At 41.7% G+C, this 23731-nt stretch overlaps 1 protein-coding gene across 2 annotated transcripts in view; it reads right to left on the bottom strand.

Annotated features, from left to right (window-relative positions):
• CACNA2D2 (calcium voltage-gated channel auxiliary subunit alpha2delta 2) overlaps positions 1-20395 on the bottom strand; it is an 823310-nt gene extending 802915 nt beyond the window's left edge. For both annotated transcript variants that reach the window (XM_089525311.1, XM_089525321.1), the window contains exon 1: positions 19928-20395. In XM_089525311.1, the coding sequence (XP_089381437.1) occupies positions 19928-20046 (119 nt within the window). In that variant the 5' untranslated portion in view covers positions 20047-20395. The remainder of the gene's footprint in view (positions 1-19927) is intronic.
• Positions 20396-23731: the final 3336 nt, after the last annotated feature.

Genomic DNA, 23731 nt, shown 5'->3' with positions numbered 1-23731 from the left:
CAGGTGTATGTGCCTTTAAGTTGCCGGTCAATTTATGGTGACCACCCCCTCCCACCACCACCACCATTAAGTTCATAGATTTTTCATAGGAAAGGAATACTCAGAGGTGTTTTTCCAGTTCCTTCCTCTGAAATATAGCCTACAGCATCTGGTATTCCTTGATGGTCTCCCATTCCATTTATAAACCAGAGCTGACCGTGCTTAGTTGCCAAGATCAGATAGGATCTGGTGCCTTTAGCATATTTAGGCCATTATATATGATATAGTACTGCAAATAGAATTTCCTCTCATTAATATAACATGAGTAAAGCAAGCAGGAAGGCAAACACCAACTCAGCCAATGGTTGGACACTCCTAGGAAATGAAATGCAAACTCTTCAGAAGGAAATACAGTGCGCCCTTGTTTTATGCAGGGGATCCATTCCGGACCCTCCAGGCATAAAACAAAAATCGTGTATGCTCGAGCCCATATGGTGGTGTGTGGCGGCGGTGCGCATGCGCCATGGGCGCACATGCCATTGTTTCTTCCGGTGCACAGCGCCAGAAGAAACAGCACTACTTTCAGAGTATGCTGAAAGCAGTGTATAATGTGCCCACGTCACTGTACCAAACAACTATATGAATAAATATGTTTCTGTGTATGTATGTGTGTTTGTGTGTGTGTGATTATTATAAGTATTATTTATTACCCTTAGTCTGCCAGGGTCTTTGATACAATGTACAATAGATTTTAAAAATCTTTTAAAACAGATTAAAACATTTAAAAATTATTTTAAATTATTAAAGCACAGATAAACTCCCTCTGAAGAAACAGGCCAAGAAAACCTGTGACAGGGTTGCCTTCGGGTTGCCTTAAGTCAGAAATCAGTTGAATGCAAACAATACAATATTATTTAAGGAGAAATCAAAATACTTCCAAACACCAACCCAAAGCTGAGCATGCAGAACTTTCATTCCTTGCCCATCTGTCAGAAACACATAAGGGACAAAGCAGCCTATGTTTCTTTGGAAGGAAGTTCCATAATTGAGATGTTGCTACAGAGAAAGATGCACTCAGAAGCCTAACCTTTTCAGTTACTAGACATGGTTTCTGCTCAGGATATCTAATTCCAGCCAGACTCACATGGAAGGCACTGCTGTGATAAATGACATTTATGAGAGCCATTTATCCATTTATCAACCCTCCATTTATCAGAGCCTTCTTCCTAAATAACAAAGGGTTAGGTGTTAGAAGAGGTACATTTTAACTAGGGTTACATCACAGGTGATGAGATGGCAACTGTCCAATGAGATGAGAGTTGGGGAGAAGCGCAAACTTTTGAGAGGGTTCTAAGAGAGAGGTTTTTGTCTGCCTTTTGGGGTCTGTCTGTGTGGGTCTTATCTGAGTGGGTCTGCCTGCCTGCTGGCTAGTAGAGGCCTCTGACTCTTATCAAGCAGATCATTCCAAGCTGGAAGATCTGGACAACTGAGTCCAGGCTCCTAGTTATCCAGAAAGGCCAAGGACTACAATTCCCATTTGAGCTGTGAGTAAGATTAGGAACATGTACTAGTCAGTGGTGTTAGGTTTTTTAATTTCATTTATTGGTTCGGCTGAAATGATTGTACTCGGTAACTTGCACTTTCTGTTTGTGCCTGGAGGACAAGTTAACCTTTGATGTAGAGAACTCCTTTTGTTATAGATCTCCTTTCATTGGCTTGACTAGTTCTTTCCTAAGTTGGCAAGGAAACGTATTAGTGGAATTCCCCAGCAAAGTCCTGATGTGTTGCTAAGGGGAGGAGAGGATAATTCATCAGGTGGTGGTAGCAGGGAGGTTCTTTTTTATTTTAAAAATAGTCTCAAGGGGTCTCATCCAGCTCAGCACCAGCAGAAAGGGACCTAATAATAATAATAATAATAATAATAATAATAATAATAATAATAATAATATAATAATAATAATAATAATAATAATAATAATAATAGATGACAACTGCAAAGACGGATCTAGGAGTACTCCCAAACTGCAAACATTGTCCTTTAGGGGAAGTGTGACCCTGTCCAGGACAGGTTGGCAAACTTCCCTGCCTGGGCCTAGGGATCCTATCGCTAGTACCTCCGTTTTCTCTGGATTCAGACTGAGTTTGTTTTTCCTCATCCAGCCCATTACCAACTCAAGGCAGGCATTCATAGGAGATGTGCCATCTTTGGTCACTGCAAGAATCAGAAGCATAGAGAAACATATTTGGGTGTCATCAGCGTACTGATAACACTGCGCCCCATATCTCCAGATGATCTCTCCCAGTGGTTTCATGTAAATGTTAAATAGCGTGGGGGACAGAACCTAGGTTCAGAGATGTTGGAATACTAGCAAGCTCTACACTTGAGCCATTGTAGGATTAATAACCAATACAGGGTTAATGGAGAGCTACTGAGAACACAGATGACGTACAGCTGTATAGGCACAGCTCTAATAAACTTTTGAGCCTTAATAAGGCTAGCTTTGTAGTGAGCCTTCCCTCTCTCTCCCTCTTTTGCTCACTTTATTCTTAGCCTTCTTTTCTGTTGCATTATACTTGTGTTATTTGATTGCATCATATAGTTTATATTATTATTTGCTATTATTATGTTTGGCATTACTACTATGATTTATTTTGTATCCTTTGTATATATGGGTTTTGTATGATTCTGTTATATATATTGTTTGCTACCCTTTTTATGTATTTATAGATTAAGCCTTTTTATAGTACCTTGTCTCAGTTAGTCTCTTTTCAAATCTATTGTTCCAACAAGAGAGAAACCTTCACTATTGCTCTTTCAGATATTCTGGCCCATTTTGGGCTTTGGAGGTAAACACCATTACCCTGAACAGAGTTCACAAGTAGACTGAAAACTAGTGCAGTTGGTTCAAGATTGGTGATATGAGGTCTTTGATACACATACCAGACAACAGTCTGGCCAATGTGGCCTCATTCCCAGTTACTGGTAAATTGCTGCTGAACCGATTCCTGGATTTGGTCCAGGAACAGATTCAGCAGCAGCGTGGTTCCCATTACATTTGTGCTGGAATGGACGGAGGAGAGGCAGGCCAAAGTGGAGGAGAGGCAGGCTGGGGCTGAAGGAGGAAGGCCGGTGGCACAGAAGGACAGTGCAAGTCCCATTCTTCTGCCATCCAAGGGGCCCAAGGGAAGGCTGCCCAGGTGTGTTCCTCCTCCTCCTGGTGTTAGTGTTGGGGTCCTTCCAGAGGCCTTGGGAGCAGCTAGGACTGCCTGTCTCATTATTCCCCCAGACCTGGGGAGCTTCAGGCTGGAGCTAGGGAGCGATGGATGGGTGTCAGTGTGCTGCACCAGAAGAAGGCCCACACCAACGCCCATCCATTATTCCCTTGCTCCGGTCCAAAGCTCCCCAGTGGCGGGGGATGATGGGACAGGCAATCCTGGCTGGCCCCAAGGCCTCCAGAAGGACCCCAGTAACAACAACAGGAGGAAGTGGAATAGGAACTCACTTGGGCAGTCTTCCCTTGGGCCCCTTGAATGGCAGAAGAAAGGGACTTGCACTGGAGGGCCCTTCTCCGCCATCCGGTCTTCTCCATCCCTAGCATGGCTGGAGCGCTTGACAGGTAGGTGGTGGTGGAAGGAGGCTAGGGGCAGAGAAGGCAGGCGAGGCGGCAGATTTGAATCCACCTGGTTTCCACTTGGGCTAAATCCATTTATTTCTAAATAAACCGATTCAGCCCAAAAGACCCGCAAATAACCAGCCTCTTTTCAACGTGGGTTAAACGAGTCTAGAGCATGCCCCCCCCCCTTACCAAATCGCTTCATGATTCAGATTAAGTGGGAACCATGCTCATTTAAACCGGATCATACCAAATCACAATCTGGTTTAAACCATAGTGGGAATGAGGCCTGTATCTTGCATTTTCTGTGGTTTTCAGAGAGACGCTCCACACAGAGCATAGTACAGTAATCTGATTGAGAAGTAATTAAGACATAACCCATTGTGGCCAAATCTGTCTACATTTGAAAGCAGTGAAGCCACTGCACCAATTGCAGTGGAGTAATAGCCCTCCTGGCCACAGCATCCAAAGGTCCATCAGCAAAAAAATGCTGGTTTCATGGGGAAATGAACCTGTTCTTTCAGGAAAAAGTGCAACCTTTTTGCAAACAGGTTTCAGCTCTAGTTTTGGCATAGTTTTAATCCTGATCATCAGAATTTGTTTGGACAGTTCATCTTCAATTTATTCACATGGACATAATCCCTCACTGCATCAAGACAATGATTCAAGACTTTCACAGCCTCTTTAGTATGAGTTTCAAAAGAGAAATAGAAGTCAGTATCATCAGCACAGTGGTGGGACCCAATCCCCCAAATTCTAGACTACCTCTGCCAGGGGATTCCTGTAGATGTTAAAAACCACAGGGGTTAGGATTGAGCCTATTAACTCTGGCTAATGGCCAAAGGGACAAAGAGCTAACCTAATTTTAAATTTTAAAAATAGTGCAAATGTAGCCAAAAGTGCCTAAATTTGGCTGCATTTTCCACAAGTCTAACTCCTGCTATCCTATAAGAGAGGATCAAAGAACTATGCAGCATATTGAAGCCAATCCTCTGGAAATGCTGATACACTCACCCCTTGTGATTTAACCCAGCTCTGCCCACATCCAACAACTCTATATTTCATAAAACTATAAATCTCAAGTTTTGCATTGGGGAGGGAATGTAACACTGTATAGTTAAACCCCCCAAGATGTCTTCTCTGCAAGACGAAGGCCTCCCCACTCACAATCTGCTACCCAAATATGCATGCACCCAAAACTATTAGCATATCCACATATAAAGGAAATTATTTTTTCCTTTAATGTAAGAATTAACTAAAGACTTATACTTTCCAGGGCATAATGAGATGCCCTTGGGAACATTATGGTATCCAAGACAGTCATAAATGACTGTCTTAGACAAAAATGTCTGATAGCTGTCACTTCTTCAAAAATGTTTCTGAGTGGGAATTTCTGTTTGACACTGGTGTAGACTATAATTGTGCCTCCCACAAGATCCATGGGTGTTGGTAGTCTTTATATATCCAAAGAGACAATGCTATATTCATTGGAGGTACAAGTTTACTAAGATGGGCAATGCTCAGAGTAAACTTTCTAAAATATCCTGATGGTGTTTTACCAATTAGCTTTTCCCTTTTAGATACAGCTTTAGAGACTGGAGGAGATTCTCTACAGCAACCCCCATTGCTGTAGGGATGGCTCCACTGTGATGAAAACTGATTCTCGGCACAGTGCCTATGTATGCTCAGCCATGTGTAGGCAGAAATGCACTTATTTCTGTTGAGTTCATGTTGATTCACTCCATCCCTGAGGGGTTCACGATCACTGTCATTCATTGGTAAGGATGAGAATGCCAAGAGTTTGGTCACTGTTATACATTAAACTACTAAAGGAAATTAAAAATCCAGCATTTTGTTGATTTTAAGCATTTTCCAAAGAGGATCTTTCTGGCTCTACAGAAGGAGAAATAAGAAGCAAGCCTTGGATTCTTATCAAAGCTACTATATACTCCTAACTACAAGTGCTGGAACTTTCACAGGCTTCCAGGCTTTTAATAATTAAATATGCTTTCCTCTGCCATGACAAACATGATGAGCAGCTGAATAATGTTTGCCTCTGCCATGAAGAGAAGTCCTTTTTCTATACAACAAAACAATCTTTACCCTTGCAATGGAATTCAATCTCTTCCTGCCTCAAATGGTAGCAAGCATAGATATTTTATTCAGGTCATAGAAATGAATGTTTTAAAATAGTTACAGTTACATTTCCAAGTGTCCCAAAAAGGTAGTTATTTACCATTATAGTTATATCTTTAAAGAGCAACTCATTGTCCCCTTGTTATTTCAAAAGTAATCAGAAATTCCTTTGATGTTATTAGAAAAAAAAATTGAACATTACAGCTGGCTCATTGATTAAAACAACAACACCCAAATACTTAGGTCCTACCTATTCTGTAGCTGTAAAACTGCAGTAACTTCAAGTAACTAAAACTGTAGAAACTAAAAGCAACCAAATCAGTTAGATTTTCACTAAGATAAAATAATAACTTTTTTAAAGTTACCATTGGAGAAAGCAATTACAAATAACTTGTTATATGTAACAAATTGCTTCCTAACTCTCATTCTACTCCAGTATGGAGTTTCAGGACCTGCAAACTTAAATTCCAGGGAATTAAATAATGATGTAATAACTCTTATCAATCCAGATATCTAGCTGAGCAGATAAAACCCAACAAAACAGCATATAAACAGAACTACTTGGTGCATCTCTCAAACATCCATACGTATCCAGAGCCAACTGAGGGTCCAGAACCCAATTTTTGACTTGCCATAGATCATATCACCCCATAAAAGAAAGAAAGCAAACAGGTGTAGAGGTGGTTTACCCCTACTTTTGAAAATGCACTTTTAGAGGGGCAAGCAAATGTATTTATTTATTTATTTGTATATTTATTTACTGTATTTTTTCCCTTGCTCTTCAGACACAAAATGACAGTCATTTCCCTGCTCCCTGGCTTACAATCTAAAAAGACATGACACAAAAGGAGAAGGGAATGGCAGTGGGGAATATACATCCAGCTGTTTTTCCCTCCCTCTGAGGCCTGGACCATAGCACATGGACTGGAGAGGGGGCTCTTCTTCTTACTTTAGGCTAGGCCTGATGGAGCTGAGTCTACCTCCGAGGCCGGATGATGTCAGATGGCATGAAGGGTTGTGTTGCTATGCATTTTGGACTTGCTGCCAGTCCTTGAAGAAGGCCCCACTGAGACAGTCTAATGATCCCCCACCCATCACTCCCCTCGATGAGGTGCTTCAGCTTGCACTGACACACATGGAAGCAGAGCACCAGCTGCCCCATAGACAAACCTACCTGCGAAAGGTAAAAGAGATATGACTGCCATTCTTTTCCTCTTTCTCATTTATGCTTGCACTTTGCAAGCAAATAGCCCATGCCTCATGCAAAGTTTATAAGAACCAATTTGTCTTTGGAAGGCTTGGTGTCCAGTTCGCCCGACATCTGAAAGGCCACAGTTACTGTGGGATATCTGGAGATCTCCGATGGACCTGAGGAAACTGGTAGATTGGCAATACTGGATACTTTGAAGTGCACCATACAGCATGCCTGGCCCAGGTACCCACCTACCTGATTACATTGATAACAAAGGAAGACTTCCAGGAACAGCAAGTCTAACTATTTCTCCCCCATTTTTCAGGGGAGGGACAGTCCAGCACACAAGCCCCAGGCTACATGATACTTATCCATGCTTTACAACTTTGCAGAGTGATATTCTTGTCCATGAAGGAGAAAGAACACTTAAAATGAATCTTACATTCCTTCAGCTCATGTGTCTTCTGATACATAGTAACTTAAAATGAATGGCCTAGTTGTATGGATCTTTGTAGCTTTGTGTATATAGCTCTGCAGAGTGGCTTCTTTATATCAAGAAGGAGAAAGACTCACCCCTACAATCTATTTAATGGAGATCCAATACAGTGGAACCTCGCCATACGCGGGGGATATGTTCCAGATCCCGCCGCGTATGGTGATTTCCGCCTATGCTCGAGCCCCATTGTAAATAATGGGGCTCGTGCACGGTGGTGCAGAGGTGCGCGGGGCGCAACGGGTGCACGCGTGGCACAATGGGCGCACGCGCCCATTCAACTGAATGGGACACGCCGCCCCTTCCGCCCTGCGTGCGCACCGCGGCTTGAGCGCGTATGCTCAAGGCCGCGTATGGCGCACCCGCCTATGGCGAGGTTCCACTGTACTCTGATTTCCAAGTACATTCCTCTTAGGAGCATCTGCACTGCAGAAAAAAATCCAGTTTGACACCACTTTAACTGCCATGGCTCTCTGATGCTACAACAAACTAAAGTTCCCAGAATTCTACAGCACTGAGCCACAGCAGTTAAAGTGGTCCCACACCGGATTATTTCTGCAGTGCAGATGACATTTGAGAGAGAGGATGGGACCAACAAAATAAATGAAACCAGTTCACTGAATAATTTATTCGCTTGCTAATTGAAATCAAATATTCTCTGGATTTTTTTTTCAGTTGAGAAGTGGGATATTTTTTAAATTATTTTTATTTGACACATAAATTTAAATACACAAAATAACACTGAAAAACGCTCCCCCCTGAAAAACATACTTTACACAACAAAAGGGAGGGGAAACAACACACATAATAATCCCTACATATATGACTTCCCCCACAGCTTTAACTCCAACTATATTATACTTCCTAAACATCACAATCAAGTAAGACCTCTACTGTAAGCACGTAGCTATAATCTTAAACAACTCAAAACTAATTCCCCCATTGTTAACATATTAAAAAAATTGGAAATTCACCAAAGATTTATCCTTGATTCGCACTATCAATTTGTCTATTTCAGCATGCTCAAATATCTTAATCAGCCAGTCTTCTTGTGTTGGAATAACAACTTTCTTCCATCTCTGGGCAAACACAATTCTTGCTGCTGTAATTATATATTGTAAAATCCTTCCTTATTTCCCTTCAATTTGACCTTCCATCATTCCCAATAAGTAAAATTCAGTTTTCTTCCAGAACTTTATTTTTAAAATGCCCTCCACCATTATATGAATCTGAGTTCAAAATTTCTGAGCTGTATCACATGGCCACCACATATGATAAAATGTCCCAGCCTTTTGATCACCCTTCCAACATTTGTCAGTAGCATTTTTATACATCTTTGAGATCTTTTAAAGTCTATCTGGTGTTAAATGCCAATCTATACTTTATTTATTATAAGCTTTCGTAGACTTCAGTCTACTTCAAATGCATCTGAGGAAGTAGACTGAAGTCTACGAAAGCTCATGCTGCCAACCTCTTTCTTTCACTTAGTCTCAAAGGTGCTACAAGATCTCTCTACATACTGATTCCGCAGACTAACATGATTATATCTTTGAATTCTGCATAGTTCAGTGATTTCATAGCTGCTGCTGAGAGGTCCTCCCTCCATTCCAACTGCCATTGCTCTGACTGAGGGAGAGAAGAGTAACCAGGTACAGCTCCAAGATACTGGGTTCTGTGACTGTAAGAAGCCCTCCCTCCATGTTGCTCCTGCCACTGCTCTGGCCTCAGTGGGAAAGAAGAGAAGCCAGCATCTCCTGGACTTAATCCTGTCCACCATTGCCATTTCTTTTTCCTCATCTGAAGGCAAAGAACATCTTATGTAGATTTCAAGTCTGAGGGAAAGGAACTGTCAAACTAATTATTTGCAAGCCACTCTGGGAGCCTTTTGGCTGAAAGGCAGAGATAAATCTCCTAAATAAATATAAATAAATAAATTTTAAAAAATGATTCTCTGGTTATATGTGGCTCATGCATAGGCCATTCTGATACATTTACAACACTGCTCTATTTTGTTTACCCACAAATGAAGTGAATAGTATCACATTAAGCTAAAGGTTGTGCAGAGAGCTTAAAATGAAAGGAGAAAAAACAGAGTGCTGTTAAAACTATTTAAGATTTTGTTTATAACTTGATTAATCAGAAACAGCTACCTACATTGGGGTTATAAGCAATGTCATTTCCATACTGTTTATGCTTTTCAAATGAGGGTTTTGTATATAGTCAGAAAACAAGCCTAGATTGAAATGGAAGGAAATAAAATGGAAAGGAGAGTCTACAACAAAAGCATTTTTACTGTCTACCTGCTTTCTGCTTGGGCTCCTAACTGCCAAGCTTTTCAACAAGCAGATATGATGATAGCTTTTAGTGGACCATCTTCTGTTGATAAAAGAGTTTACAGCCTTTCAGGTTTCCACAGAACACTCCTTCAGGCACAGCCAAGATTCTCACTGATAATATTTCCAGGAGTCTCAAAGTGCTGCAGGAAGGAGATGCATTTCTAAGAGTTAAGGTCCTCCCAAACTGTTCATTTATAGGACAGGCACATACTGTGTATAAGGAATTTAGTTGTGAAAAAGGCTGAGCAGTCCCGTTGTACCCTGTGTCCCAACTTGGCTAGCACCCAGAAAGGGGTGCTAGCCGTGGTGCTGCATTTTCCCTACACTCCATAAATACAGCTAATTAACATAAAATACTGGATATGATAGGAACAGAAACCCTCTATTGGGTTAATAACAAATAAAACATGTTTCTTCCCAATCCTTCCTACAGCCCTGTAGTTCCAGTTAGACATGCCAATGCCAGTCAACTGTTCAGCTTGTGAATGCTGTTCCTCGGTGCCAAGGTGGTACATAATAAAACATCTGCCATCCCAGATTTAATTTTGCACGATAATATCAACTTGCCCTGGGTAGGGGAACCTCAATGAAGGAGGAATTGTTCTGTCACAGCTTTACCCACCTTGTTCCCAAGTGCAAAATCAGCATACACTCGATGAAGGAGACATGTTATCATGGTTCGTTCAGACACTATCTCCATGACTGGATGCCCCATCCAACGATTGACTAGACATATATTTCTCCATGTTGTCCTGGGATGCCAAAAGAGTATAGGGACACTGCTAACGTACCACTCACCATGCTGCCTGACAGTTTTCTTTCTGATCTAATGCAACTGTTCTGGGGAGTGGTGTTGTAGGCACCATAACCTTGGAAAATTTTACTATCTATGCCCCAAGGTTGGGAGTAGTTCAAGACCTTGTGGCCATTATGGGAACCATAGATCTCCCTCAAATTAATGTGGCTTGCTGCACATATATAGCTTACTCTTGATTTGGTGTTTTTCCTTTACATCATGATTATGATGGCATCTGTGGAAGGGGGCCTTTTGCTGATTTCAGTGTGTGTGTGCGTGCGCATGTCTTCAAGTTGCTTGTTCACTTATAGAAGCCCCATGACTTTCATAGGGTTTTCTCAGGCAAGAAACACTCAGAAGTGCTCTTGCCAGATCCTTCCTCTGAAATATTATCTACACCACCTGGTATTTATTGGTGGTCTCTCAACCAAGTTACTAAGCAGAGCTGATCCTGCTTAGGTTTTAGGATCAGAGCAGATTTTGGTGCCTTTAGGGTATTTACACCCACTGATTTCATTACCACAGACAAATAGTTTCTAATCCCTTTTGGGCTCTTGACAACTTGATGTCTCTCAGAGATTTTTCTATTCACATCTCCAGAGGTTCTGTGATACTCTTGTTGATCTCTCAGTGTGAAAATAGCTGAGCTATTGACCAATTCTTTGTTAAACTTTTATGCTTACCTTTCACATTGTTGGTCCAGAGGGCTTACGATCCTTGGAGGAAAGAGAGCAGCCACATTTGTGTTGGACCCTCTTGCTTGTTTAAAACAAGAGAGGGGGTGAGTTGTGCAGTTAGGATGCTAAATCCTTATGGAAGAAATCTGTCTTTGAGACTGGTGATATTAGCATCAGTATGTTTCAAATTCGTTACATCTCAATAAGCAAGTGTCTTAAGTTTGTATATTCATTTCTGTTCCAGAATGCAACTAATTATTTAGAGTGATTCCAGTTTGGAGGGGTTTTTAAAGGTCTGGTTTTATAACAGGAATTGCTTTGGCCTCTTTGTGGGATAGCTTGCATCTCAGGAGACTGGAAGATGGTACCATGCTGATTCACTTGGATTGCTCAGAGCCCTTCAGTACTATTCACCACAATAGCAATTAAAGGCCTGTTACAGACTGCCCAAATAAAGCTGCTTTGGGTCTCTTTGGAGGTATGCTGTTTAAATGATGCATGCATCCTAAGAATCCAGAAGCTGCACCAAAGCTGCACTCCAGTGCTTAGGAATGGAGTGTGGCTTTGGCGTGACCTCTGGACTCTTAGGACCCATGCATCATTTAAATAGCATACCTCCAAAGAGACCCCATGCAGCTTTATTTTGGCAGTCTGTAACAGGTCTGAGACTTCTGACTGGGAAGAATATGTGCACTACCACTCCTACATGGATGGTTAGACCCAAAGAGTGTGATTATACTCCACTGTGCTTGGCCTGTAAGGTACCATGAATTTGCATCCTGTCAGTCATGTTTTATAATATCTGTATAGGCTTCATCTGAGGTGTCATCAATATGCATATTACACAGTCCCCACATTTCCAAAATCCAAGCCCAGCAGTAAAAATGACAAACTGGCATCTGAATTCAGTTCAAAACTGGATATGTTTAAAGAAGATGAAGCTTCATTCAGACAAGAAAGGAATATTATTAATCAAGAATAATGATGACCTATATGATGAGGTTCAACCTATTCTGGAGAAAACTGCAATTCCCTTATAGAATCAAAAATGCCACTTGGAGGTTTTCCTTGATCCATCAATTTTTCTGAATATTAGGGTTGTGACAGTTGCTAAGGGTACCCTTTACCAGATTTGACAGATATAACATATGTGATTTTCCCTGAAGAAGGTGGACTTTACTTCAGTCATCCATGCTTCAGTCACCTTCAGATTCAATTATTATGATTCACGCCAAAATGTGTAAGTTTTTTTTCTGGTGGTCACCATTCATAACCTTTCCCCATTTCTTCTTGTTTCAAGTCAAAGTGCTGATTCAGCCTTTCAACAGGAATAGTGGAGAATTTCATTTGGTCCGTATATTTAAGCACACTGAGATCTAATTTGCAACTCTCAGACTAATATGGAAGTTGGAAGACAGTGTTCATTCATATTGTGCACTTCACCAAGTTCTGCAATGCAGTTCTCAGCTCAAAACTATGGACAGACATGCATATATTAAGGAAAGTTACATGTATTAGGGAAAGATACATATATTAGGGAAATCAATGAATAATAATGCATGCATTGGTAGAAATAGTAAACCAAAATTAATACAATATGGAAAATTGAAATTTTTGTACAGAATCAACATTAACACAAATAACTTATTAAAATAAATTAATTTTTGTGCAGGTTTTTTTAAATGGCAGATTTGTGTTGTAATTAGATTGAGTAGATTTATGACTGAATACCTGGAAAACTGATACATGCTCTAGCTCTTAAAAACCTGAACAGCTTAGGACAACGTTACTGAGAAGCTCAGCCATGTTGGGTTTTTGTGCAAGTATTGTCTATATTTTCTTGGCATCATTCTAATTCTTCACCTATTATTTAGAAAGGTTAGATGGACAAGAGGCTCACAGTAGCCAGGAGAAAGAAGATGTTAAGAGTAGATACCTTTATTGTAATTAAAGTTCATTGATTACAGGCTCTGCTGCTATAATTAAATTAAAAAGTAGTTGCCCTGCTAAGAATAAAAAGCTTAAAAATCTTGAAAGCACAAATGCTTTCCTGAATACCACGCCTCTGCACCCAGGCTACTCATAGGGGTATTAAAATGTGCCAATCTAATGCAAAGGAGTAATCATATAATTGCCCAGATATTCTTGGACTCCAACTTCCAATAATCCTCCCCATTGGCTATACTGGTTGGGGTTGCTGGGCCTTGCAGCTCAACAACATCTGAAGGGCTGCATGATTCCCATGCCTGATCTAGAAGCTTGACAGAAAAGATGTTCCAATTCTGAAACATCCTCATCCCAGACAAGCCAGCAACCTCAAGCATCACTTTTAAAATATCTTTTGGACAGCCCACTTAATACTCAAGCATGATCTTTGAAATGCTTGGACAACTCATTTTAATTCAGTCAAGTAGCTAGGAACCATTTTAAAGTCTCCTTTTGTGCCTTTGAGTTCTTGATCTCTTTGTTCTGCTTCATCCTGAGTCACAATGGATTTGGCTCTGGGGTCTCCAATAATGGCTTGGCCAACTGTTCACCCTCCTTGTCATTGCTTGGCCCTAACCAGTGTTGGATACATAAGCCTTTGAGCTGTTTTTGGACAAACTGGTGCACACAGTTATCTAGACTTCCAGAGTAATTACTCCATTATGAATTCCTTACCATATGCCAGTATACCAGACAGCAGTCTTTGCCTGCTGTGAGTTTCTAAGCAACTGTGACCAACCTCTGGGTCCTTCTCACAGTGAAAGAAAGTAAATATATCCATTTTCACTCTTTTCTTCCTCTTTTTCTTAAACATCCTCTGGAACATCTCTTCACCTCTTAAGAAGGTCCATTTCATTCCAACAAAAGCTGAAGAAATCTGTGTTGTATATATTGTCCAAACCACCCTTCCTCATCTTATCGTTTGCATCTTCCTTGCTCTTTGTCTGGCAAAATGATGTCCTGCTTCTATGTTTCTCTGTGGGTCTGTCTGTAAACATTTATGGTAAAATAAAGCCGCACCATCTCTTTGTCATCTTCATCGGTGAACTAATTTCTTCACTTTGTGGGAGCAGATGGCATGATCTGTGGTGTGCTTGCCATGTCTCTTCAAAAGATCCCTGTATTTCTGTGTTCTTCAGACACGTGTACCAAGGTGAATTTGAATCTGAACAGAGGCATGTTGTAAAAACTAAGTTATCTGAGACAACAGCTTGCCCCCATATAGCCCTGCCATGGAATTATAATTGATCCAATAGGACTTGTTGCAGATGCTGTCTGACAAGATTACCACAAGTGAGCATGAAATGGGTGGTGCTGTGACTTTTCTGTAGCAGTGCCATGACTCTACACATTCTTCTCCCAGTTGCCATTTACCAAGCAGCCTCCTTCTGCACTTATTTGTCTGAAACTAAAGACACTTATTTGGATGGGATTTTAATACCAGTTTTGATGTGTGGTATGTAATTATGGTGATGCCAGGTTTCTGTTTTTGTTTTGCCTTAATTGTGGGTTGGGGGGGGGGCAATGAAGGGTGTTTATGATTTTTGAAATACTGCTTGAACTTTCATCTTCATTCTTAATATTATATGATGCTACAATTATGTTGTGACTTGCTCTGGATGTTTTTAGTAAAAGAGTTAAATTCATATTATTATTATTATTATTATTATTGCAATGCACTTTATATTGTATAAAAAACTGAATAAATTAGTATTTAGGAACAGCTGTAGACTTGGTTTTTTAAAAAATATTTATGCAAGAAAGCACCAAGACATTTTAAAACATGGGCACCTAACATTACTCCACCCAGGAGATAGAGGGATTAATACTAAAAAAAAGTGACTCGTGTTGAGATAGGAGCTGAACCATGTTAACAAGCAAACAATACTATCAGATGATAGGCTTTCACTAGCCAAATCTCACCTTTATGGATACTAGTCCAAAGTATGCTCTGTTCCATAAGCAGAAGAACAGCTTCCCAATGTTTAGAAAGCTTCATTAAAATTCAAAACAAGAGCAACCTTCTTAGAGAGCAAAGAATAAAACTGCTTTTCTTAAAAGGTTATAATATTGATAATGTATATTTGATGGATCTTATAAGGTAGGCTGTAGCCCACAAAGCTTATGCCATAATAAATTTGTTAGCCTTAACATGCCACAGGGCTCTTAGTTGTTCTTCCAGAAAGAGATGAGTATTGTTATAGCTTTAGAATATATATTTGGGTTATTCTGCACTGCTTATACATTTTTCAGTTCCCATTAATGTCTTACAGAAATGGCAACAGACAGAGGAGTATCTTCTTAAATGATTGATTATTATACAGGATCATCTTGCACCACAAAACACAAACACAGAATCATGTGGCGGTTGCTGACATACCTCCACATGATCCTACTTCTATTTAGCACCAGTTAGCCAGTGCTGGAGAGTATTTAAGAGAAGAATCAGCATCAAAGAGCAAAGCCTTAATCCTATTTGTGTGCACAGGCATACCCACTCACCCAAAGCAACTTGTCAATCAAGGGGATACCACCCAACATGCCCGACTGAATGGGCCTGTTCCAATCTGGGATTTCACTTTTTAAATCTCGATGAGAAATTCCACATTAGACAACAGAGACTGAGCCAAGCCTTCCTTAGCTCAGCATAAGATGATTAAAACCATGCTACCCAGGAAAAGAGAGATAATATGAAACACCAGAGGTTTTCTAGGGTACAGAACTGATATGCAAAACCACTGTGAATGTTTAAACCGTATCCGAATTGCAGCAATCCTAGTGCAAACACTCTTAATCATTCTGCATGCTGCAGGCAAGACTGCCTACTGTAATGGAAGGCAGCTCTAAGACTAGTTAGCCAGGCAAAGCACTTATATTTGAAGACTCCAGACATATATGCAGAAAAAGAAAGAGACAGAAAGATTAAGAGTTTAATGTGAACAATATCTAAAAACTGAGAGCTTGTATAATAATAAAAAGCCCAGTATCAGTCTCATGTGATACAGTGTCCAACATATATTCCTTCAGATCTCTCCCCAACACCTACCTTCTCCACAAAGCCTTTGGCTTAACCTAGTAATCCTCATTGCCAACTGGAGCCAAGTTTAAGTACATATATATCTATATTTTCCCACACCCACCACTTGCTACTCCTTTTCCATTCTCCTTCTCTGCTCCATTGCTTTCCATTGCCTATTTAAATCTGTAAGCTTTGTGGGTTTCTCTACGAAACACTGTAAGGTACCACATAGATGGTACAGATGTATACACTTACATACAATTAGATGTTTGTCTGAAGAAAGGAAAGCAAATATTTTAGTAGATCAAAAATCTCATTTTGTTAGGTTTTTCCCCCTGAAAAAGTCTGCAAAATGTTATATGCATTACTAACACAGTTTTTTCATTAAGGGTCATTTAAGTGAGGCTTATAACGGAAAGCAATTCAATGGAGAGTATTACCCACCTCCACCATTACTGACACCAGAGCTAGGACCTTTAAAGAGCTGTTATCTAGCATTATAACACATATGTGAAAGGGAATTAACCAGAAGTGATAATATCAAGATCCAAGATATCCATTTATGTCTCCTGCGTCTTCTGGATCGAAAAAGGGAAGTCTTAGAAGATCTAAGAAGTGGCCAACCAAGATCTGTCTGTTTTCATTTGCAATGCCAACTTGTTTGGTTCCCAGGAACCAGAGGTATGCACTGTATATTATGGGTAAATCTCACACTGCTACCCCATGAAAAGTTACAAGTATGTGGTTTTTAATTTCCCAGATGCTGCTGCACAGAATTGGAGCACATGCTAACAGCCACTGATTTCTACAAGTGTTTTCAGAGGTTTCAGAATGCAGTCTCAAACCCCTACATGATGGGTGACTTTACGACAGAAGAGTTGATATAAACATACATTTTGTATAGCCCATTTCTATCTGTTTTTGTTCAGAAGTAGATTCAGTGCTGTTGAGTCCAGTGGGGCTTACTTTCAGTAAGTACATATAAAACTGCTGCGGCACTGTCTATTTTCCCACTAATTTATTCCAAAAGAATGTATGGGGAAACTTGGCACACTAGATTTAACAAAATGTCCAGCTTTTCTGTGTATGGGATGTCTATAAATGCTGTAAAAACCTATATGCTTCCTAGGTTATGGTTCCTATTTAGATTTGTGTACGAACAATGCAGGAATTCCTTATAAATTATTAATGTAAAGTAACAAATTCAGTTTCTAGGAAAACACTGACACTATGATTCAAGCAATGGGGGCTATTTCTGCGATCATTCACAGAGCGAGGTAAACTGATTATTTCTAAAAGGATTGCTTGCATGAGTAAGGATTACTCATGCACACAGGAGATGGCAAGATAAAATCCTAAACATTTAGTACTTAACAAGTAGAAGCATTTTGCCTCCCTCACCCCAGGGAGAAACCTCTCTAGACTTCATAGCCCTGTGGAATTGGTATTCATGTTTGACAGTCAGATTCAGAGAAAGAGATCTCAGCAGCTGAGTCCCAGAGGTCAATAATATGTGGAAGCTTAGAAGGACGCAAGCTATGATCCACAGCTGATCTAGAGAATCAGCGAGTGAATACAGGGAACTTTTAGGCTGGAGGTGGGGGCATTGCTGGATCACTCTGATTCTTCCCAAGGGGGGCTTTAAAGTCTTCCACTGGGGAGAGCAGCCGTACTTTTTATATGAGCTTCTGACCATGCCTTCAGACAGGCATGTCCTTCAGCAGGTCAAGTGCATTCAAAATCTTTTGCTCAGTTAACACTGTCAAAATATTTTTCATTATTGCACAAAATTTATCCTACATGATAAGGTTTAATCTAGGGCATTCCAACAAAAATACTAATGGAAAGTTAAGGTTGACATGACTACTACAGATTCAGGTCATCGAGACATTATTATTTTCTTCGCTTGAAGAAGCAGGTGGATAATGAGACACCCGGCAAACCTTCCTGTCGTGTCACAAGAACAGCCGGTTTGTGTTCCCTATACTGTTCCTTATACTGCCTCCTTGTACCAGTTCCCAATCATAGATCAGGAAGGTTTACAGAAAGAGGCTTGGAATGAGTGTGGCATTAAAATGAGGGGCTTTTTGACAGCAAACTGCTAATGGAAAGAAATTTGACATGTTGCCTCTCGCCTTGCTGTCTGAGGCAATACTTTGCGATCTTCTGCCACAAAATCTATTTGTGCCAGTACATTCATGGCATTAATGACATTATTAACACAGGAGGTATAGACAGCCTGTGGCAATGCAGCTATCAATACCTTATTAGTTTAGAGCTCCTGTAGGTATTCCTGTGTCACGGAGACTGCGTGGGTGCACCTGTAAAAGCCCCAAAAAACCATCTCCGCTTCATCCATGACTAACACTAACCTTTCAATAAGAATCTTTTTTTTTAACTGAAAAACTTAGGAACATAAGCTACCTTCTTCATGCCACTCCTGAGGATGCTAGCAAATAACGGCACGTTACGTGACGTGAGGCAGCGAGCGCAGAAACTGATAAAAGGCGCAGGAAAAGCGGGGTTTAAAAATAGAAACTTGAGGCTGCCAACATTTGCGCTGATGCCTGAACTATTCAGAAAACACATCTTGCTGTAAATAAGGGGGCACCGTTGAAAGGCGAGGGTGGCTGCTACCTGGTGACGTTTCCCAAACTTTGCTCAGGCTGCGTTTCCCAAGGGGCTGCTATCATAGGAAAGGTCTCTTCCGATGATGGGGTCCTTTCATGCCTTGGCTGGAAGGCAATTCAAGCGCTCCATCCCAACCTCAGCAGTCATGGAAGGGATTGCTGAAGTGCACATCGCAGTGTTGTTTCCTCTCTCTCTCTCTCTCTCTCTCTATATATATATATATATATATACACACACACACACATACATATACAGTTGTTTGTGTTAATGAAAATTATGTATGCATATAAAAAGAAACAACACTGTGATGTGCACTTAAGAATCCTTTCCATATATATCTATGGATATAGTTGTTTGTGTTAATGAACACTATATATATGGGGAAAAACACTGCAGTGTGCAATTAAGAAATCCTGTAGTTGTTTCTGTTAATCTCTCTCTCTCTCTCTCTCTCTCTCTCTCTCTCTCTCTCTCTCTCTCTATATATATATATATATATATATATATTACATTCAACATCACACTCTTCCTGGGGTCCTGTTTGTCGGTTCCAATCCTTCCTTTTTTTAATAAGAGAAGTGTGTGTGTCTTGTTACGCAGCAGCCTGGCTTTGCAAAGGAAAATGCACGGCACCCAAATAAATAAATAAATAATAACAACAACAACAACAATAAAAGAGCCCTGGATTAAAAACAACAACAACAACATGGGAAACTTCTTCCCGTTACTTTGCCAAGGAGGTCGGTCAGTCAGAAGGCAGAGAGGGAGAGAGAGAGACCCGGCAGTTGCCTCCACACCGGGGAGATAACCCGGTTTGGCATCGCTTTAACTTGTTGTCTGACTCTCTGCTATGGAATTCTGGGAGTTGGAGTTTGTTGTGGGGCCCAGAGCGGAGCGGAGCTCCGCTCTGGGCCCCACAACAAACTCCAACTCCCAGAATTCCATAGCCTTGAGCCAGAAGAAGAGTTAAAGCGGTGCCAAAGCGGGTTCTCTCCCCAGTGTGGCCGCAGCCCTCTCCCTCTCCCCTGGGGTGTGTGTGTGTGTGTGTGTGTGTGTGTTGGCACTTACGTGTAGTTCTGGGGGAAGCTGTAGCCCTGGGCGGGGGGCGGCGTGGAGAGGAGCAGGCAGAGGAGGAGGACGGGGCTGCAGAGAGCCCGGACCAGGCAGCTCGGAGCCCACATCGCCATTTTCCCATTAAAAATGCAGCGCCGGAGGAGGAGGAGGAGGAGGAGGAGGAGGATGGCGGCGGCGGCGGCGGCGGCGGGGAGAAGCCAGCAGCAACTCTCCCCTTCTTCTTCTTCTCCTTCTTCTTCTCCTTTTTTGGGGGGCTGCCAAGAAGCGCCTCCAGCTGCGCAGGATGGAGCCTGAGGAGGGCTACTCCAGGGAAGGCAGCCTCTGGACCAAGCCGCCTGCCCTCTCCTTCCCTGCGTCCAGGGCACTTCTCCGGGGGCCTCTCTCTCTGTCCTCCCAGCCCTCCAGCTCCGCTGTGGCCAAGACTGAGCCGAGGGAAAGTGGGACTTCGCCTCAAATAGGCGTCCGAGCTGCTCCCTCCTCCCCCTCCCTCCTCCCTCCCTTTCATGCCCCCCCGCTCAGCCACTGCGCATGCTCTCCCCGCTGCTCCTCCTCCTCCAGCCCAAAGCCACCAAGCATCCCTCTGCAAGCAGCCTGGGCTGATGGAGAGGGAGGCTGGCTGCCTGGCTGGGCCCCACAGGTCCTCCTCCTCCTCACCCACACCGCAAAATGGAGGGCCTCCGAGGAAAATATAGGGACCAGGACCAAAAGAAATGGCTCAGAACACTCCTAGGGATGTAAATCCCTGCTCCTTAGTCAGGCCCCAAATGGAGGGCGTTCAAAAAAATGGAGGACATGACCAAAGAAAGGCTTAGAACTGTAAATCCCTGCTTCTTAGTCAAGCCCCAAATGAAGGGCGTTCAGGAAAGATGGAGGCCAAAGAAATAGCTCAGGACACTCCTTAGAGATGTAAATCCCTGCTTCTTAGTCAGGCCCCAAATGGAGGGCTTTCAAAAAAGTGGAGGACATGGCCAAAGAAAAGCACAAAATACTTCATATAAATATACATTCTACATGTACACATTCATGCTTCTTAGTTATGCTCAAAATGGAGGACATTTTGGAATTCCTCCTAGACAGAAGGTTGGAATGTAGGGCATGTCCTGGAAAAGGAGGACCTCTGGTCATCCTGTGCACAGCATAGGCTGGGGGGGGGGGGCAGCCACATTGACCAGTCCTAGTTCTCAACTTCTTTTCCTCTTGACCCTGCCTGTCAGCAACCCAGATGCTACCCCTGCTCCCAGTCTGTGGATGCATCCACACTGGAGAAATAACCCAGTTTGGCACTGCTTTAACTGGCCTGGCTCAAGGCTATGGAATTCTGAGAGTTGGAATTTGTTGTGGGCCCAGACCAGAGCTGGACCTCACAACAAACTCCAACTCTCAGAATTCCATAGCCTTAGCCAGGCCAGTTAAAGCAGTGCCAAACTGGGTTATTTCTCCAGTGTGGATGCATCCTGTGCATGCCACCATCTCCACACACATGCTCCCTTCTTGCTCCTGCCAGTGTCCTCTGTGTCTAGTCAGATTCTTCAGTCTAATAATAATGTTCTGCCCTAAATGGTGCCTGGGCTGGTTCTATCCCTTTCCTGAAGCACCTTGCCTGCAACCCCAGCAGGAATGCCTCCATCCATCCAACCGTCTTCTGTTTTTGGCCCATCGGAAGTAGCACCCGCAGACCAAATTGATTCCTCAGCTGCAAGCTCCTCCAGGCTACTATTATAAGAAATGAAGGCCGGGAGTAGAGGGGGTTGCTCTGTACAGCATTTCAGGAGAGATCAATGGGAATTTATACCTAGGCAGCTCCTTTGAGTCCTCACATTTTAGGAGCCCTTTCCAATGTAATTAAATCGTGCTTTTAAAAGCTGTTGCCAAATTGAGAACTCCAAGAGACTGTGCAGCAGGTGGATTCATGAAGCCTAGTGGTTGGTAGAGGGCCTAAATAGCCTAAGGCACCAAATCTCTTCAGCTCTTGGAAGCTAAGCAGGGTCAGCCCTGGTTAATACTTGGATGGAAAACCAGATCCCAGGTGCTGCAGGGTATATTTCAGAGGAAGGGACTGGCAAAACCACCTCTGAGTATTCTTTGCCTAAGAAAACCCTATAAGATTCATGGGATCACCATACGGCAGCAGGAGACTACATACACAGAGATCCTCTGACTGTCTAATTTTAAACTTGCAAACTGGTTTGACATTGTATTTTAACCATGCATAGTTTAATTCCTTCCCTAGGACACAAATTGTGTCCTACTCCAGTTGCTGAGCTGCAACTTCTATTATCTTTAGCCAGCATAGTGGTGATGAATGCTGGGAGTTGCAGTTCATCAAAATCTGGTACATAATTCTTACTCCTACCCTAGGACATCCTATAAAGTTAGAACAGATCTAATATTGTTACTAATGCCACATTATTCCTGTTTGGATATAGGCTTGTGACAGCTTATAGTGCAATAGTGATATGCCTCCAGGACCAATGACACCTTCAGTTGCTGCACTTGGACAGAAAATCATGTTTGATTTGGCAGGAACAGGGAAATCCACATACTGTCTGGTTGAACTTGACAAGAACTTTCCACTGTTCCCAGCCTATCTTTAAATCCCATCATTATCATAAAATAAGTGGATAAAGGAGGTGCTACAGTTAGGTAAGACTAAGGCAGAGCCAGGCATTATTAGACAACTATCTGACACCTCCTGGTACACTTTTTTGTCATGTAGGACCCAGTAAGGAAATAACAGCCACCATTCATGAACTTTTCAAAGGAGGTCTGTCTATATGATGCAGTTTGGAGCCACAATACACACACACACACACAATCTCTTTATCCTGCTTTTCGGTACTGTTCCTACGACTGAAAAGATATGTCTTGAGTTGTCTACCTCCACAGCATCTGATAGACAGTAATTTTGCTTTACAACCTTTTTCACAACATTACTCTCCAAAATGTTGTGTTTGAGAAGGGTATTGTCTTACCCTTTAGAACCTACATTTCCTACAAGTCTGTATTTTTTGTTCAGTACAAAAACAACAACAACAACCTCCCAATATAGATTACAAAAACCATTCCCAAATATGGAATTTTCAGAATTTCAAAAATGTGATTAATAATTATGTACAGAATCATGTCGCTTGGCTGCTTTCTTTCACACACGTATCAGAAAGAAAATCCTATTGAATTCAGTAAAACCTAACTTCCAAATAAACACACAAAGGGTTGGGACAATCCAAATGCCTCTGAGGAAATAGACTGAAGTCTGCAAAAGCTCATGCTGCCAACTTCTTTCTTTCAGTTAGTCTCAAAGGAGCTACAAGATCTCTCTACATACTGATTCTACAAACTAACATGGCTATATCTTTGAATTCTACCACTGTGTGTCATCATGGGCTACGCATGGAATCTGTGAGGGGGACCACCCACCATTTTGTGATGAGCCTCCCACACACACACAAATATGTTTGGTGCATGAGCTGCTACTTCATGTCATGCTTTATGTGTCTAATAGATTGGAATTAGGTGTTACTTCCTCCCAAGAAACAGGTAACACAGGGAGGGCAGGATGCAATAGGAAGAAAGATTCAGAGTAAGATACAAAATGATCCCCACAAAGCATGAGGATAGTCTAATGTAGGTTTTTGTATTTATTTACAGGACAAATGGATTTAGTTGTTGAGATTCTCTCTGCTGGTATTTAATATATGGGCGAGGTAAATGCAAAAGACTAACCTGAGCACTTACCAGTCACTTAAAACAGGAAACATTATGATTCTTCAGGACTAGCAACATTTTATCACTAAAAGC

This window comes from Sceloporus occidentalis, unplaced genomic scaffold (genome assembly GCF_023333645.1).
Source record: "Sceloporus occidentalis isolate IW3139 unplaced genomic scaffold, rSceOcc1.0.p SCAF_1, whole genome shotgun sequence".
In the NCBI taxonomy this organism is placed as follows: domain Eukaryota; kingdom Metazoa; phylum Chordata; class Lepidosauria; order Squamata; family Phrynosomatidae; genus Sceloporus; species Sceloporus occidentalis.
This window is presented reverse-complemented; position numbering and strand designations above follow the sequence as displayed.